Consider the following 19,326-nt stretch of genomic DNA (forward strand, 5'->3'; position numbering starts at 1 on the left):
CAGCTGTTGAGAAAATTGTTTCCACATCACTGAAGCAGCTGCTGATAAATATAGAAAGCTGGTGATTGGCGCTGGAATTACTGCCAAAGTCAGAAATAGGTGAATACGGAGCAGAGTCAAGGAAATCAAACCCTCTAGCAACTCGCTGGTCTTCTATCAGGGACGCACAACGACCAAATGTGAAAACGGAAGAAAACTACAACAGCCTTAAACACTCTGCCCCCAAGCCTTTCACTCTTGGCACCAGGAGCCAAGAGAAAAGCAGGGATTTGGCTACTTATGTCCAAGTTAAACTAATATCCATGTACACACCTGGTTCCATATTTATATCATTTTGTTCAAAGTTAATAAACATCCTTGAGAATAGGGATCCTGTCTGTCTCCATTAATCTCGCTCTTTTTTTTTTTTTTTTTTTCTTTTTCGGCATAAGGCCATGGACACCTGGGCTTCAAAAGTACTTAAGTCGAAGAAGGTGACAAATGGCTCTCTGGAAGGAAACCTGTGTTCTCATGATGTTAAGAAAGATGTCATCACTTGGGCTGCCTTTAAGGTCCTGTCAGCCTGGATAGCTATGTTCTTTTTAAGAACGATTTCTGCCTTCCTAGAATTTCCCATTTGGAAAGGGTAAGAGCCAAAAAGATGTCTTACTCTGTGAAGATGATTTTCTGGAACAGAGGGCTGAGAAATGGAGCTACAGAAAAGGGAACTTCGTGGTAACTGAATTCCCAATCATCCCTGCCTTCCCAGGCTTCTGTCATGTCTAGAACCATCAGTGGAGGTGGAAGCTGCCATTCACAGTAGCCACCCATCTGCGACCCAAGCTTCTAGAATATGGAACGGGACTTTTCCTGGTGTCTTGAAATTTTGGGCTATGTATCGTCTTAGAGCTGAAAACAATGATGATAAATTTTCCGTCTTCCAGAGCAGGTGGCTAGGAACATCCTTGCCGGATTTACCAAAAGATAGTAGAATCTACCTGATGACTCTCAACCCCTACTGCCTCCCTACCTCTGAAATCAGAAATTCACAAAGGCATGGAGGAGAGTGGGCAGGGAGCTGTCCACACAGCAGGAATGGGGTGTTCCCTCCCCTCTGCTGTGAGAGGGATTAGAGGACCCCGGGAGAGGGGGGGGACCAGCCTCCCGCTCCCCACCTAGATGTTTACTGAGTGGGGGTGCTCAGGCCCTGGTGCTCCTGTGGATCCATGAGGAGCTTGATGTTAGAGTTCTTGGGACAAATTGACCGGACTGTCCTGGAGCTTGGTAGCGTTCATGAACGAAAAGTCTGGAGCCTGCTAAGTCTGGAAGATTTGGAAGGCAGGAAGCCGGCTGGAGCCCCTCCTCTTGATGGCACGCTAAGGAGAAGACAGAAGTGGGAGAGGTGTGCATGGCCACCATTTGGCTCACTGGGGATGCACTTGTTATTGCAAGTGTGAGGACAGACATCGATTGTTTACCATGTGCCCGACACTCTGCTGGGGGATTACACACATGTTCTCTCCACTCTCATGACAGCCCCAGAAGGTAGGTATTGTTCATCTGCCCGTTTTACAAATGAAGAAACTGAAGCCCAGTGTTACCTAGCTTGCCCAAGGTCCCTTGGTTCCGTGTCAGAGCTGGAATTTGACCCCAGGTCTCTTTGCCCCTGAGGTCCTTAATCCCTATGCGTTGTACAATCAGCGTATAGAATGGGCCAGAACACTAGTGGGACAAAACAGTAGTCTTATTTTTTTCTGTTGCTACCTTTATTATCCTCTATCAGAGCTCCCTTTCTCACCCTTAATAACATCTTAGGCAGATCCCATAGCTTTCTGGTCACTTTCAGCTCTTAAAAGTCCAGTATAGTCGAAAACTTTATTCTCACGTCCACATCAGAGCTGCACCCTTTTCCCAGCTCAGGCCGGACCCAAATAGGAGACCTGCAGTGAGGAGGGGGCACAGCCTCTTCTACTTCTTTACTCCTTCCTGTCCGGCTTGTGGCTCCTTGGGAGTCCGGGCAGAGGGGAGGGGGATTAGAGGTACAGAGGACAAGGTGTTGTAACTGTTGTCTTTCAGCTAACTCTAGGGAGAATTTTTAATAGGACCCATTTTGAGTTCCTTGACAAAAGTGTGCAATTTCTGGCTAACCTGTTTCAACAGACCCCCTCCATCCTCCCCAGCCTCAGGTCCTACTCCTCATAACCTCTTACTAATGCCTGGCAGGCAGCTTTCTCAGGTGGGTTCATTCAAGATGTTTGAGATGTAGAGAGTGGTGATGGTTACACAATGTTGTGAACGTACTTACTGCCCCTGAATTGTGTACTTACGAATGGTTAAAGCAATAAAATATTATGTTATAAAATCTTACCACAATTTTAAAAAGCACAAAAATACAAAAAATGCTGCTCTAAATAGACCTCGAAGAGGGCACATGTTTACAGTGTAAGAGCTGAAAGAAGAAGGCAGAGTGTCCCCATGTTCCACGTCAGCTAGGAGCACGTGAAGTCGGCTACTCACATTTTTCACAGCTCTGCACTTGTCTGTGAATGACCAGAAAAGTGTGGGAGCATTTTTTTTTGAATTTAATTTTATTTATTTTTTATACAGCAGGTTCTTATTAGTCATCCATTTTATACACATCAGTGGATACATGTCAATCCCAATCTCCCAGTTCATCCCACCACCCCCACCCCCACCGCTTTCCCCCCTTGGTGTCCATACGTTTGTTCTCTGTATCTATGTCTCTATTCCTGCCCTGCAAACCGGTTCATCTGTACCATTTTTCTAGGTTCCACATATACGCATTAATATTCGATATTTGTTTTTCTCTTTCTGACTTACTTTACTCTGGATGACAGTCTCTAGATCATCCACGTCTCTACAAATGACCCAATTTCGTTCCTTTTTTATGGCTGAGTAATACTCCATTGTATATATGTGCCACATCTTCTTTATCCACTCGTCTGTCGATGGGCATTTAGGTTGCTTCCATGACCTGGCTATTATAAATAGAGCTGCAATGAACTTTGGGGTGCATGTATCTTTTTGAATTATGGTTTTCTCTGGGTATATGCCCAGTAGTGGGATTGCTGGGTCAGCACAGGAGTATTTGTTTTGGTGTTACAAAGAAATTTTAGCGAGTAGGCAAATGGGCAAACACAGAATCTGCAAATAACAGGGATGGACTGTATTTCAAGAATGAAGGAGGAGGCAGAGAGCAATGTCTGGCGACACAGAGAGGAATCCCAGTGGCGGGAAGACAGGCAGAGATCAAATCTCCCACCCCCATCTTCTCTCCATCTCCCCATCGTTGTCTTTAAAGCCCAGCTTTCTCTTTTTTGTCCCCTATGCAGAGTGATGTCTCTCATTGCAGGGAGAGGTCTCCCTGTCTTTGGGCATCTTGGGGGCAGGAGGCAAAGATGGATCAACCGTACTGGGAGGGCCAGAGCAGGGCTTGCCAGGGAGGGGGCTGCAGAGGAGATCAAGGAATTGATGGATGGGGAGAGAGCCATTGTTTCTGTTCTGACTGAATCAAAATGAATGAACCGGGCTTCCCTGGTGGCACAGTGGTTAAGAATCCACCTGCCAAGGCAGAGGACACGGGTTTGAGCCCTGGTCTGGGAAGATCCCACATGCTGCAGAGCAACTAAGCCCGTGAGCCACAACTACTGAGCCTGCGCTCTAGAGCCCACAAGCCACAACTACTGAGCCCATGTGCCACAACTACTGAGCCCGTGTGCCACAACTATTGAAGCCTGCGCGCCTAGAGCCCGTGCTCTGCAAGAGAAACCACTGCAATGAGAAGCCTGCACGCCGCAATGAAAAGTAGCCCCTGTTCACCACTAGAGAAAGCCCGCGCGCAGCAATGAAGACCCAATGCAGCCATAGATAAATAAATTTATATTAAAAAAAAAGAATGAACTAATCCTTTCCTCTTAGCATATATTTCTACCAACTCTCTTCCCAGCTCCTTCTCTTTTTCCCAAGCAGGTTCTGGGCCACAGGTGACCTCTCTATCCATCTGAATCTGGGAATTGGATGACAGGTGGAACCCTCAGGAACTCCTGCTCCCCGAGCTGTCCCTGGGTGGGCTCTGCCCTCTGGGTTTCCATCCAGCCCTGGGATGAATCAGATCAGAAGAACAGAGGGCAAGGAATCCACATGGCCCAAACGGGATCCAGAACCAGAAGCTGTCCTTGCTTTCCTGCTTGCAAATTAAAAAATAATAACAGGGGCTTCCCTGGTGGCGCAGTGGCTGAGAATCCGCCTGCCAATGCAGCGACACGGGTTCGAGCCCTGGTCTGGGAAGATCCCACATGCTGCGGAGCAGCTGGGCCCGTGAGCCACAATTACTGAGCCTGCATGTCTGGAGCCTGTGCTCCGCAGCAAGAGAGGCCACGATAGTGAGAGGCCCGCGCACCGTGATGAAGAGTGGCCCCCGCTTGCCACAACTAGAGAAAGCCCTCGCACAGAAACGAAGACCCAACACAGTCATAAATAAGTAAATAATAAATAAAAATTAAAAAAAAAAATAACAACTGAGCAGTTGGAAAGAGAGAAAACGAACATTCAACATTCCCCGTAGCCCCTGGGTAATTCATTTTTGCTGGGTGTTTTGTTGTTGTTAATTTAAATCTATTATGGATGCATGTTATATATACTTTTTGCATGTTGAATGTACACATTCTTAGAAAGGAACAATGTGTCTGAGACATCACTCCATGTCAAAAATTGCACATCATTAGTCATCAACTTTGAGTTTTTCTCATTCTAGCCTAGGAGATGTGGCAGAAGGAAAGAAATAATTTTAAAAAAGCGTAACAAGATCTGTCCCAGACACATCTATTTCAGCAGAAAGAAGACACACCAGGCAAACAAAGCAAAAAATACACTGAAAAACAGACATAGGTTGTTATTAATAGAAAGTAGAATACGATTTTGGAGACTCTATATTCAAGTGGTGTCCTTTTAATAGACTGTTAACTAGAGGCACTTTATCCCTGGCCAGCAGTCAATATAAGGAGCTTTAGGGAAAACAAACAAACAAAACCCCCCAATTTAAGTTCCAGGGTTTGGCTAACTTGAACCCTGAATTTAATGACATCATATCTTGTCATTCAATGTCTCCCACAGGATGTGGATTTCCCATGACCTTGTGTAATAAAATGGTGAATGCAGAATACCAGAGAACAGCTGTTCTACCCAAAAAGAGAGAAAGCGGAGACAAGAAAAGTGTGACCTGAACATGGGTCAGATTCTGTGAGGTCAACAAGCTGCCTTTGACACAAGCTTTCAACACGTCTGATCAGCCTCTGGCACGTGGATTCCTTCGTGGGAATAACTGTGGGAGGCACGTAGTGGGTGCCCACCCTAGACAGGACAGATGTTTTCAGTTTGCCAAGGTTCGCATCCCTCCCTAGGGTCTAAATGTCCACTGCCACCTGTTTTCAAGCTTGAACTGAGCATATGCACCTATGTTACCAGCCTGGCCCTTTTTTTGTAGGCCCTTGAAATTGTACCCATCAATTTAAAAAAAATCCAGACATTCCCTATGCTATTTTTTTTTAACAAGACTTGGCTTACAGTTCTAACATCGTTAAGGTATAAGGGGTTTGGGGTTTGGGTATTTGAAAACCCTTCCTTGACTAAAAAGGCCACATCATTTAGTAGTGATAAGAGCGTCCATCTAGCAAGTGGACATTGTTGAATGTCTGCTCTTCACCTGTGCTGCTCGGTGTTGCCAAGTTCCAACCAGACATCTGAGTTGACAACTATTGACCGGCCACCATCCGTGTCACGGCAAATTCCATGGGTATGAGGTCACCAAAAGAAAGGACAGATAGCGGGCAAAATGCAAATGTGTTAGGCTAAGCACTTTTCAAGAATTAGTTTTGTAAGTGCTTTTTAACTTCTGAAATTCTATGCTGCCATTTGCCAAAAAGCAATACATGGGGTCACGAGACAAATACTAGTTGGGGCTGAGGGGAACTGGAACATTCATATTTATTTATATTCAAATACATAGGTGCGGTGTATTTGCCATCTTATGGCTCTCAATAATTTATATATCAAATTCACTAAAAATGATGCAGAATTATTTTAAAAGGTTATGGGCTGCCTGAATATGTAACCTTGAACCAGACTTTGCACAATCACCCATGTCCTTGCCTAGGTTAGCTGCTCCCTTTGCTATCTTGATGGCCATGATGGAAACATCACAAGCCAGAGCAGCCTCTGACCTGCTATTTTAGGAGAAGGTTCTTGTTGTCTTGGGAAAACAATACTGCACAACAAACAAGTTTTCATGGGCCATAACAGCAGCAGATTATCAGCCTCATCAGGAAAGCTGTAGGCAGGACCAGGAACAGTCATCTCCTGAGCCCTCTATTATCTAATATTTGGCAATCAATCCCATCTTTCCTTCTTTTAAAGTGGATATCATATATACTTATAGCTTTGGTCTTAATTTTTATAAATACAGACCATTTACACATTTGAAACTTCCAATTCTAACCCTTAAGCCAGTGCTCACAGAATTCCGACAGGAGTACTACGAATTCTCAAGGTCAAGACGCCCCCTCCTTTAATCAGCATTGGGTATGTTTTTTCTCATATTCATGACCAGGATCTGAATAGGAAATTTTATTAAAAGGAGCCAGACTGTTTGCCTTTCCTCTCCATTAATTGGTTATGAATCTATTAAGCAGGAATTGAATGGAAGGAATTCTGACACATGCTACGACATGGATGAGCCTTGAAAACATTATGCTAAGTGGAAGAAGCCAGAAACAAAAAGCCATACTTGTAAGATGCCATTTATGTGAAATGTCCAAAATAGGTGAAGACACAGAAACAGAAAGCAGATTGGTAGTTCCTAAGGGCTGGGAGAAGGGGTGAGCTGGGAGTAACTGTTTAATGGGTACAGAGTTTTCTTTTGGGGTGATGAAAATGTTTTGGAAATAGAAGTGGTGGTTGGACAATGTTGTGAATGTACTTAAACATTCACTTTAAAATGGTTAATTTTATGTTATGTGAATTTCAGTCAAAAAATTCTGTACCAAGAAGGTTTGCCCTTATACTGATTTCCTTAATTAAGTTGTAAACTTTAACCTGGTGAGGAGTTTCATGATAAATCTTTAACTGGCTACGGTCACCCAGCAAACCGGGCTCTTGCCAAAGAGGAAATCATACTTGAGTTTTACGCCAGTTTCTCAGATCCAGTACTCATTAGCCAACATCAGCTCATTGACTCTATTCCAAAGATAGAAAGAAGAAAAGAAAGGGTAGAATGTCAGTTTCAGTACTTTCCTCATGTGACCAGTCACTTAATACATACACAACTGAAGGTCACAGCAAGGGCAAACTGCAGTGAGACTCCAGTCTGGAAAGGGCCTTTTATTTATTTATTTACTTATTTTTCTGTTTGTTTTTTTATAAATTTATTTTTATTTATATTATTTATTTTTGGCTGCGTTGGGTCTTCATTGCTGTGCACGGGCTTTCTTTTTTTTTTTTTTAATTAATTTATTTATTTATTTTATTTTTGGCTGCTTTGGGTCTTCGTTGCTGCGCACAGGCTTTCTCTAGTTGCGGTGAGCAGGGGCTACTCTTCGTTGCAGTGCATGGGCTTCTCATTGTGGTGGCTTCTCTGGTTGCAGAGCACGGGCTCTAGGTGTGTGGGCTTCAGTAGTTGTGGCACACGGGCTCAGTAATTGTGGCTCGCAGGCTCTAGAGCGCAGGCTCAGTAGTTGTGGTGCACGGGCTTAGCTGCTCTGCAACATGTGGGATCCTCCTGGACCAGGGCTCGAGCCCATGTCCCCTGCATTGGCAGGTGGATTCTTAACCACTGCACAACCAGGGAAGTCCCTTTTTTTTTATTTTTTAAATTTAACATTATTTTTATTTTTGATGTGCTTTGGTTTTTTTTTTTTTTTTAATTAATTAATTTATTTATTTATTTTTGGCTGTGTTGGGTCTTTGTTTCTGTACAAGGGCTTTCTCTAGCTGTGGCAAGCAGGGGCCACTCTTCATCGCGGTGTGCGGGCCTCTCACTATCGCGGCCTCTCTTGTTGCGGAGCACAGGCTCCAGACGCGCAGGCTCAGTAGTTGTGGCTCACGGGCCCAGTTGCTCCGTGGCATGTGGGATCTTCCCAGACCAGGGCTCGAACCCGTGTCCCCTGCATTGGCAGGCAGATTCTCAACCACTGCACCACCAGGGAAGCCCTGCTTTGGTTTTAAATAGGTAATACATACACACAGTTAAACTTTTTTTTTTTCATGTAGTAAAAATAATTCCTTTCCTTCCCTATCTCCTTGCTACCGCTCCCTTTCTTCTGGAGATAAGCACTAAGAGTAATTTCTCAGTATCCCTCTGAGGACAGTCTATAGGAATATACAACTATAGATATACACAGCAGTCCTTTGAACAGCTAAATCTTTACTGCTGCTGAAAAATTAAACTGGGGAATAACCACTCTTCCAATCATTAAAATTCTAGTTTTATTGATAAGTTGTCAGAAGGTGTGGGTCTTATTACATAAAGACGTATCTAGTGAAATGCAAACAGCAAATAACAAAATACCATTAACTTGCCAACCACTGAAACATTTTTTTGTACCCATTTTCCCTTTTTGCCCCTTAGTTGGACCCATTCCCTATAAGGCGGGAACTTTTCTTCCTTTCTTGCGACCGGGATAATCCAGGTTCTGGTTAAGTGAAAAGATATGTCACTCTGGGATCTTTATGTCTGACTCCTAATTGTAACAGGTTTCAGTCTGACAAATCTAAATATTAATGTTCCTTTTTGCGACATACCTTGTCCTCCTGCAATGAATCTTTGGCTACTATGTCAATTCCAAACTCTCTCAACAGTCTAATCTGTACCCAGTAGAGCAATATTGGAACTGCCATGTCAGGTTAGACCCTGTCCTTCCAGGCCAGAGGCTGGCACCCTAAGTGCCCAGAGAGGTGAGGCCTCTCTAACCTTACACTCAAAGTTGGGAAATACATTCCCTGACACTTCTACTGAAAAAAAAACCACCCAAATCAAAAAAAACCTTGTGATGCTGTCATCAGCCAAATTATCTAAAGCAATAGCTCCTTCCCCGTTTATTAAATAAGAGGAAAGACCTGTAAATAAGATGAGAAAATGAACGTTTAAACATGCCAATACACCTTGCCCTCAATGCACCCAAGCTGTACTATGTAATTTTACAAAACCACAAAAGCCATTGTCACCATCGTCATTCAAGTAGCATTCAGAACTCAACATTCCAGACCTGGGAGCTGAGATTTATTACCTGAAAGGCTCTCCTGGGATGGCATCAATTTACCCACAAAATGAACATTCATGTACTTGCTGTGTGCACAGTGTTATTCTTAGGGGGAAAAAAAAAAAAGAGCTTGTCATTAGGTAGCTCATAGTCTGGTTGGAGAGAAAAAGACGCAAAGAGCTAGGGGAGCTATGTGGTAATAACTGTCACAATAGAAATGCAAAGCACAGCTCTGGCCGGGACACCTGTGAGCTGGCCCTGTAGCCAGGGAGCCTAAGCAAATTCAAAGCTTTCAATCTTTTGTGTGACACTCAAAAGAACAAATGATGTTTGATGAGAAGACACATGAACAAAATGCTATGGGAAGAATTTATGCGAAGTTGTACATGTGTCTATAGCACTTAGAGCAAAATCCAGAAGCATGTCCACCAAAATGTTAACAGAGGTAATCTCATTGTGATGGGATTTCGGGTGATTTTCATCTCCTTCTTCGTACTTTTCTGTAAAATTTGTATTGTTTTACAATGAACACTTAAACCCATTTAAAAAGAGAAGATTGTTACTAGCTCTGTTTAGAGATAAAGATGGCTTTGATTCAATTTCTGGAATGTTTATCTAGGGCTTTATGTGCTAGACCTTGTATAAGAGAGAAGGACAGCAGGGTCCTTATCTTTAATGAGTTCATTAACTTGGTAGTGGAGGTGGGCACACATTTAAACAATTAAAATGCAACAGGTTATGTACCAATGTTGGTTTTTTAATTGTGACAAATGTATCACCATAATACATAGTGTTAACTGTGCAGTAAAGAATTTGGCTGGTGCCAGGAACACAGTAGGTGCTCAAAGAAATGCTCATTGAATGAATGAATGACATCCATATCTTTCTTTGACATATAGTCCTTTCATTCATCTTCCTCACCTTTTCTCACAGCCATTACCTGTACCCACAACCAATGGTCTCCCCAGCTCTGATCACTGATGTCAAATCACTGATTTTGCGCACCACTATTGCCACTACCACCTTAATCTTTCTAGAACATTGTTTTCATCTGGTTGTCCTCCAGGTTAAGCCGAGCTCCACATTGCCAAACTCCTCAAAGCCTCCAGAGACCTGGCGCCCTTGCTCTAACTTTCCAGCTTTTCTTCTCAGGACGTGGAAGAACAAAGCCTTTGTTCTGTTTGGGTTCCCCCTGTGCTGTTTTTACAAGTACCCTCCCCACATTTACACTGTCCTCCCACGTAGTAGTATCTTATTTAATTCCCATAACAACCCTTAGGAGTAGCTATTTTCCGATTTTCAGATGAGAGCATGAAGGTTCTGAGACATCCAATAACTTGTCCATGACTTCATGGCTAGGAAGAAGCAGGACCAGGAGTCACACCCAAGCGCTCTGAAAGGTAGAGCCCACATTGGAAACCAGTATGTTACGCTCTCTTCTTCTGTTCCTTTCTGATTCTAAATTATCTCTAAGCTCGAGTTCTAGACTCGTAACTTCCTTAAAGAACAATGGTTAACATTTGGATGAGCTTATTAGGTATCATGAATCTTTTAAGTACTTTACTTATATGAATCCCCACAACAACCCAATGAGAAAGGAACTATTATTGTTTCCCATTTTATAGGCAAAGAAACGCTGGCAGAGATTGAGTTCTCAAGGCCACACAGCCTGTATGTGGTAGAACTGGGATAAAAACCAGCCATCAACCTGTCCAGAACCCATACTCTTTGGCAGAGGCCTGCCAAGCCTCCTCTGCCATCCTATCCTGCTGGAAGAAAGTGTCTCAAGAAGGTGGGGCTGATCTGTTTTGAAGACCTTGCTGCAAAACCCATCACCATGAGTCAAAACTCAACAATCCACGGGTTGTATGTGTGCACGTGTTCCTGCCTTCACTGGTTTTATATATTTGTGGAAAATATCAAATGAACAGAAAAGACAGCCACCATGAACGGTAGAGTGAAAAAAGCATAGTCACAAAAAGCAAAGATTGTCATACACAAAAATTCAGAAGTCAATGCCTGAACAGTAAGTTTTTGTTTTATAAGTATTCAGTACTTTTATCTATTTACTTATTTAATCCTACGAGATAGGTACCTATTGCCATCCCATTTTACGGAAGAGGACATGGAGGATGGAGAGGTCGGGAGATGGCTAGAGCCACAGCCTGACCCAGGCAGTCAGATGCCAGCATCAGATCATCACCACTCCACCTATTGTAGGTGCCTCAGCAGACAATCCCACTCAACCTACAAATGTTTTTTTGAGACAGAACATAGATAAAAGAAACATTATCTTGCAACTATTAAAAGCTATTGCACCAAATGGAAAAGTAAAATAATTGAAAAATCTTCCTCCCCTTTGAAAACATGCACATGACTGTTTATCTGAAATGATTTAAATTCAGTCCAAGTAGAGCATTTGCCCCAATACCTTAGGAGTTCCAATGGAAGTTGGAACAATGGCCATGCTGTACAGAGGGGGTAAAGGAGAGGAAGATGCGTTTGGATGTATGTGTGTGGGGGTGTTCATCGCATCAATCTGCCAAACCCACACACAATCAGACACTAGTCAGACACCCTTTGAAATGGAAAGGGTGATCGTAGACCGCAACCCACTTCTGTTCAGGTGCCTGAAATAGACCCGAGCCGTGCAGGAAGCAACATCCAAACCCGATTCCCTACCCTCTAGGTTGTCACACGCAGACTCCCCCTCATGTGGCTCCTTAAACCAAAGAACCAGGCCCTCAATTACTGGCAGATACATGAAGAATGGAGTGAAGTTAGGCCTTAAAGGAGTGTCAATAAACTTCTGGGAGAGCATCATGCTTTCTGGACATACATTTTTATTTCTAAAGTATGAATCAGCTAGACATGGGCAATTGATTTTTTTTACCAATTATAAAAGCAGTTTAATTAATGTTCATTGTAACCCTGTGAGGCAATGTTTACTATTATCTCCACGTTATGTAATGTTTGTTGCTTATTGAATTCAAATTGCATTAGACTGGGTGCAGCAACAGTTTTTACTAATTCAAGGGCAATAATCTTTAATTGAAGTAGTTTGTTTCTATGAATAACTTCCTGATGGTTTCTATTCACTAAACCTTGCTACACCAGGGAGGCAACTATGGCACATAGAAAGCACACAGCCCTTGCAGGCAGACACTTGAGTAAATCCGCAGACAGGTCAGGTCACTGCTCCAAGGCTCAGCACCCCCCATCTTTGGAAATCAGACAGTGATACCTACATTGTGAAATAAATATCCGGGACAGTAACATGGCATCTGGAGCCTGGGTTTGTATCCCAGCTCTACCACTGTGTAACCTTGGGCAAATTATTTAACCTCTATGGCCCTTTGTTTCTTCATCTGTGAAAAGGGGATAGTTTTAGTACCAACCCATAGGGTGGTTTTGAGGATTAAATGAGTTAAAATTTGTACACCAGCTACACAGTGCTGATCACAGTGAGTACTACGCAAATGTTTTAAGAAGAAAATGAAATAAAGGTGAGAAGAATTACTGCAATGTGGAAGAAAGCACCAAGCAGAGGACCCAAGACATCACAGGCACTCCACTGGGACGTCTCCCTAAATTAGAGCAACACAGACATGGTAGCCCCTGAGTGGCTGAAATTGCACCTCTACTGAGTAAGCGCAAACAGAGCCTATTTTGTGTTAATTCTCATCACATCATTGACTTGCTTCCATGGGCCACTCTTCACTTCTTCTCTCCCTCTCACACTGTCTTCACCTCCTATTCAGTGATTATGGAAAACCAGCCACAGAACGTGAAATAAAATTTCGGTTCAGAAGAGCAAACTCATTTGTGAAAGAACACTTCAAACGAAAAAGAGGACCTTGGCTCTCTGATCTATTTCACCAACACTGTGAACATTATCAAAGAAAAGTTTCATTTTTTTGCTTTTCTTTAGGAAGTTTTGCCACGTTAAATTTTTTTCTTTTAAAATAAGAATCAAAGTAACATCAGCATAGTTTTAAAATATAGGGCATTTCTTAAAGAATTACAAAGAATAACCAAGTGTTTTCTAATTATGCTCCAATGAATTTCAGAAACTTGCTGAAAATTCACTTGCTCTTGTATTTGTGTGCCTGCCTCCTTTGGGTATTTTGCATGTGTGTATCCATATATAAGAGCTCTCTTTTTGACAGACACCCACACCCACACGCCCCAGAAATGCTATTTGAGTACTTATCTAAATAGACAAGTACTTGTTGAAAATAAAAATGTTCTGACCAAAGCAGTTGCACAGAGAAAAGGGATTCATCCATTGGGAGCAAAGGAGAAAATATGGTTTGGTCCAACAATTTGCACGTATGCAATAATTGTTAAATCTAGCATTAGAAATGTAATGAATTTGAGTCTGATACATTTTTATACTTAGAATTTTAATTTCTTTTTTATGTGCATAACAACTATGTCATATAAAACAAGAAAATATAGATAAAGCAAAACAATGTTTGATAAAAATTGGAATAACCATTTTGGTGGAGCTATGATTAGGAAATACGCTTCCAAATTACATGGAGGAAGAGGACTGGAAACCTTTAAAAATATCCTCCTTCTGTTTCTTAAACCAAACAATGAGGAGTATTAGATGAAACAAAAAGACAGCCCCAAACTCGGAGTCAGAAGCCTTGCCTCTAACCCTACCTTATTATTGGATAGCTTGTGTGACCTTGAATATCCTCGTGGGCTGCAATATCCTCACCTATCAAGAAAGGTAGTTGGACCAAAGGACTCCACTGAATTTGAGGATGCAGCCAGTCCTATAATAGGCCTATGGACATGATCTTCTGTTATAGATTGTCATCCTATCCTGGGACTCATAACATCCTCTTTTTCTTAACTAGACTGAAGAATTCCTGCAAAGTTTTTTGGTAACATACTTTCAAAGCAAGCCCTCTCAAGCAAGGGGTACCTATTCTCAACCTAGGTCACCTTCCCAATGACCTGCATGGGGCAGAGTAGGTAAGCATAGTGAGGGACTTGAAACCCTATTAGGGGTCTAGGATAGTGTCCTGTTTTGTAGCCCTTACCCTACCCAGGCTGCTTGTTATTTATTAGTAGGGCATATAAATCCACATGCTAAGGATCTGATCATGTGTGTTGAATAAGATGCACTAATACATTTATTTTCTTCTCTTCTCCCAATGGTCAAAATCCAATTTCTATGTAAATACTTTTGGTCATAACATTCTTATTTTTAACAGGTATAACTCTTCTACTTTAACAGGAAGATTTGGAAGCGCTGTTATAAATTACAAGAAATTCCTCCAGAGCAGAAGGGGCTTATCTCATTCTTATGTGCTGAGACTGGCAGGGTTTAAAGGCATTTGTTCTCTGAGGTCGGGCACAATCCACAGAAACCGAGGCAAACCTCTAGACCAGGTCCTAACGCCCCAGGAAACAGAGGGAAGGAGAGCTTCCTTGCTTGCTGTCTGAGTTCAGAATCCCTCTCACTTCAGAGTGAACTGACCTACCCAATGCTATTTACTACAAGAAATACTGCAATTGGCCACTATTTTTATTTGGAAGGAAGTTGGTTTTCTTTGGATTCACACAGGTAAGACAAGCCTTGTCATCAAGAATTACCAATCCCATGATGTATGGATGGCTTGTCCCATACTTTCTTCCAATCTCGCTTTGGGTGACACTTTTTAAGAGTGGTCTCCCTGATTGCCCCATACGAACACAGACCCATTGCCCTGCTTTTTCTTCCTACTTTAATTTTCTTCAGGTATTAGATATTTTTGTACACGCATTCATTGTCTACCTGCTCCTACTAAAAAAGAAGCTTCCTGAGGATTCTGAGTATGTTCTGTCCACGCCTGTATCTCTAGTGTGAATGACACGCACATTGTAAGTGCTCAGCAAATTATCTGTTCAATGAATAAATGTCAGAAACCCTCCAGGTGAATAAAGAATACTTAAGGGTGATAAGTAATAAAGAATTATTTAAGAGTAAATTATAACCACCACATTCGCCCAAGGCACAGTGGGGGATAGCTTTTTTAATACACAGAGACATCAATCACATCACCACCAAATGCTCTCACAGCTTAACCTCCATGACCAGAGAGGGGCGTTTCTGATGTAACAGTTTATAATTCTTTTTCCTTCATTTACTATCAAAAGACACAGTGTGATGTCCAATTCTATTTCTGTTCTTTTGAAATAAGGGAGATGCTTCTCACTGCATGGGTTTTAGTGAAGGCTTCTCCACGCATCACGTTTTACAATTGAAAATGCCTTAGATCGGCCTACTCTTGGCTCCCGCCACCAGAGTTTCTCAAAAAGGAAGGTACCTGCCTAAGCTACCTTTGAGGAATGAAGGAATTCATGTCAACAGGTGGCTGGGGCACTTACTGCCAGAGCAGGAGGCTTCTTTCGGGCTGGAAGACATCGGCTGTGCACAGAGTTGGCAAAGGCAGTCTCTCCCATTGAACGTGACTCGGTCTCCGGGTGGAAACGGGCGCCTGGAGACAGAAAGACATGGCCCTCAAGGTTATTGCGGCAATTTCATTCCTCTTCCTCACTCCTGCTTTGCTGGCCTCCGGTGCCGATTCATTGCTTCAAAGAGGAGCACCAGACAAACCATCTGAAATGCAGCCTGAAGCAAGCCAGCCAGCTGGATCCAGTCCAAACAAACAAACAAACGTGCCTCATTTTGAGAGGAAAGGAGAATGCGCGGCTTCTACAGGCAACCAGATAGTAAAATGATACCATTTACCTCCACTCATTCGCGGAGGGATGTTCCAACAAGTCACCTAGCAGGGCACACACAGTAAAATTCTCCGTTTTCCAAATGGAAACACCTCCATGAAGAAATATTTTAAATGCCATGGATTCCTATTCAAGCTTAAGGCCCTCCCCCAAGAGAACTGGTTACAGGTCAAGCATTAACTCTTTAAGTTCCCTGGACCAATGTGATAATTATGCTGAATTAGACTTTGTCCTGGACGTCTGAATGGGCGAACTAAATATCTCACAGTGCTAGGGCCCCAGTCCCTTATAAACTTGGAGAAATACGAAGATGCTATAAATATCTGTTTAAAAATTAGTATTAGCTTCTTTTCAGAAAGATATTTCCCTTTCACATTAGATATTCATCAATAACAGCACACGTTGCAAAAATATTGCCTTTTCAGGTACGTTACCAGTTTCTTTTGCTCCCAGTTCAGCAGGCAGATAGCTTTAAAAAAAAGTCATTAATTAATAGCCATGTGACAGGTTCCATGCCTACTTTCTTGCAACTGACCAATGTGCCAATGATCTTCATCGTGAGTTTTCAAATGTGTGATTCTGTCAATCAGGAAATTTGCAACTCATAAGCCAAACATCCCCACACATCTGGGTCAGAAGCAATTTCTTAAGAACAAATTCAAGCTTCTGGACATGTTTTACGTTCACAGCTGCTTTAAGTTGCCCTTCGGCCGCCTAACTGTTGGTGATTTACCAAAATGCACGCACAGATAGTAAATTTGGACTTAACTCCACAAATGTGCTTGTTGCCAGTCATCAAGGAGAGTTTTAAACTCTCACACCGCCAAATTTTAGAAGTGCTGAGCTGAGGTGGTCTCTCCTCTCCTCTCCTCTCCTGGTGCCGTGTTACTTTCCATTGCTCAGATAAGGCCCAGAGAGGTTAAGCAACTTGCGTGGATTGACCAGCTAGGGAGACCAAGCCACAGGCAGGTGCAGGTGGTATCCACCAACTCAGAACTTGCTCTGTCTTTAATAATCAAAGTCACACTCTGGTGGATACCAACAGGCTTATCGCTTCACACTTATTAATTAAAACCAAGCAAGCCTCCAATCTGCTCTGTAAGGAGGCCCTCAGGGAGTGAAGGGTCCACAGACACAATAAGCTCAGGTTCTTTGCCTCTGATCAGGGCCAGGACCAGGGTGAGGGCAGCGAGGCACCTGAGGCCAAGCATCTAAGGAGGCCCCCACTGTCAGGGGCACCGCATGACCCGGGAGTAAGCGCCCCTTTAAACTGTGCGCCCAGGACCCTCCCTGGCTTCACCCTAGTCCAAGCCCTGCATCTCATCTAAGCTTATATTTTTAAACTTGAACCCCACACAGATCCACCATGGGACAAACCAGAGTCCAGTTCTCAACAACGCGACCAGGTCTTCTGAATTCTGAATTTTGTTATTTCACAAATGACCCCCCTTCATTTCCCTACGTCCTCTGCCCATTGGGTTCACTTCCTTCTGATATTTGCCTGAATGTTTGTAATAGAAGGAGAACTGGATTTAGAGTCAGAACACCTGAGTTCAAATCTTGGCCTTGCGATGTGAGGGACCGGGAAAATCCCTTACACTCTGGGTCTCAAAGTCACACATAAGTAGGGATACTAATTCCTGATTGACCTCACAGAATTGCTCAAGAGGGTTAAATTAATTTCTACATGAATGCAATTTGTAAACTGTAAAGGCCGCCTCCGCAGAGGAAACTGGCGTCATTCAGCAGCAGTGGCAGTAGCACTAGAGCAGCAACAGCGGGCCCCTCTCTGCGGGCTCAGACACGCGGGGACAGGGCTACAGCTGATGAATGTCTGTCCGTTACCAACTTGAAGCAATGATCTCTCGGGGCCAAGATCAGGAAGGCTCTCGGAGTTTACCTGGGCCAGCGCCTTCCAACCTGACCGAGTCTCCTCCTCCTTGGTAACCCTTCAGAAACTACTAAATCATCATGAGTTAGGAGGGAGAAAGGCTAGAAATGGATATTTTTAAAGAGACCCTCCCTAGAGGATTCCAGTGACCATCCAGGTTTGGGGAATCACTTGTATCCATTTCACAGCCTGTCGCCTTGCAGATGAGACAATTGCTGTGGAAAAGTTAGCTCACATAGGTCTCAAACCAGCCCAGGAAGCAGGACCAGAACTCGGGTCTCCCGATTGCCAGTCCAGGCTCTTAACCGGGCTGTGAGCTACAGCCTGAAAAAGGAGAGGTCAAGAGGAAGCTTTGCTTTTGATTAAATACAGAAAAAATTTCAGCTCATTAACCCAGAATTTTTAAATTATGATTTAAAAAATATATATAATTAAAAAATGGGCTAATAGTTATATAAAGTTATTAAAATAATTTGATGATGAATATTTCATCTAAATCTTATTACAATTTATCCATGTGTATTATCTTGTTAATTAATTATACAAAATCATATTTACCCTTCTAGAGTTTACATTCCTCTGGCCTAGAAACATGAAATGCTGAAAAACAAAACAAACTGAACTGAACTGTAGTTTTTACAAAGGCATAGCAAAATGGAGCACACAGAAGCAACACCATTCCAAAAGGCATGGGATTGCCTGATTAGTATGGGTCAATTAAGTAGCTGATCCTTTATTGGTGAGTCTCCTCATTATAGGAATCGAACCCATTGTAAATTCTGTAATGTGTAGCACTCAAAACACAACAACAATGAACCACATTTTCCACTCACACTTCACACAGTTTCCTTCTTCTCTCTGACTGATCGTTTTAATCAAGCTGCTTTGTGCAGTAAAGATCTAACCTTGGTGGATGATAGAGAGGAGGGGTTGTCAACTTTTCCCCTGAAAGATCAGATTGTAAATATTTTTTTAGACTGTGCAGATCATAAGGTTTCTGTCACAACTGCTCAGCTCTGCCACTGTCACTTGGAACCAGCCACAGACAATACAGAAACAAACGGGCATGGCTGTGTTCCAATAAAACTTTATTTACAAAACAGGTATTGGGTCTAATTTGGCCCATGGGGCAGTTTGCTCTCCCTGGTTATAGAGCAAATGCAACTATTTTACACACCCACTCCCACACACTGATACTTCCAAATAAGCTTCATCTGATAAGAACTGATACTTCCAAATAAGCTTCATCTTTCCAAGTATTTATGCCATTTCCTCCCACGTTTCCATTGCTCAAAATGTCTCAAGACCTAGAGCTGCTTTCAGATTTGGTTTCAAGGCACTTAAAATCAGTCACATTATTTAGTGGAAGATATCACATATAAAGTTTCCTAAGTAAATTACTTTTTGACTAAGTCTAATAACACACTAGGAAAATAAAAA

At 42.7% G+C, this 19,326-nt stretch overlaps 1 protein-coding gene across 1 annotated transcript in view; it reads right to left on the reverse strand.

Annotated features, from left to right (window-relative positions):
• The window catches only part of ABLIM1 (actin binding LIM protein 1), a 183,862-nt gene that overhangs the window by 105,390 nt on the left and 59,146 nt on the right, over positions 1–19,326 (reverse strand). The window contains exon 4 of the mRNA XM_068548618.1: positions 15,639–15,748. Coding sequence (XP_068404719.1) covers positions 15,639–15,748 — 110 coding nt within the window. The remainder of the gene's footprint in view (positions 1–15,638; positions 15,749–19,326) is intronic.

Source organism: Eschrichtius robustus, chromosome 7 (assembly GCF_028021215.1).
Source record: "Eschrichtius robustus isolate mEscRob2 chromosome 7, mEscRob2.pri, whole genome shotgun sequence".
NCBI lineage: Eukaryota > Metazoa > Chordata > Mammalia > Artiodactyla > Eschrichtiidae > Eschrichtius > Eschrichtius robustus.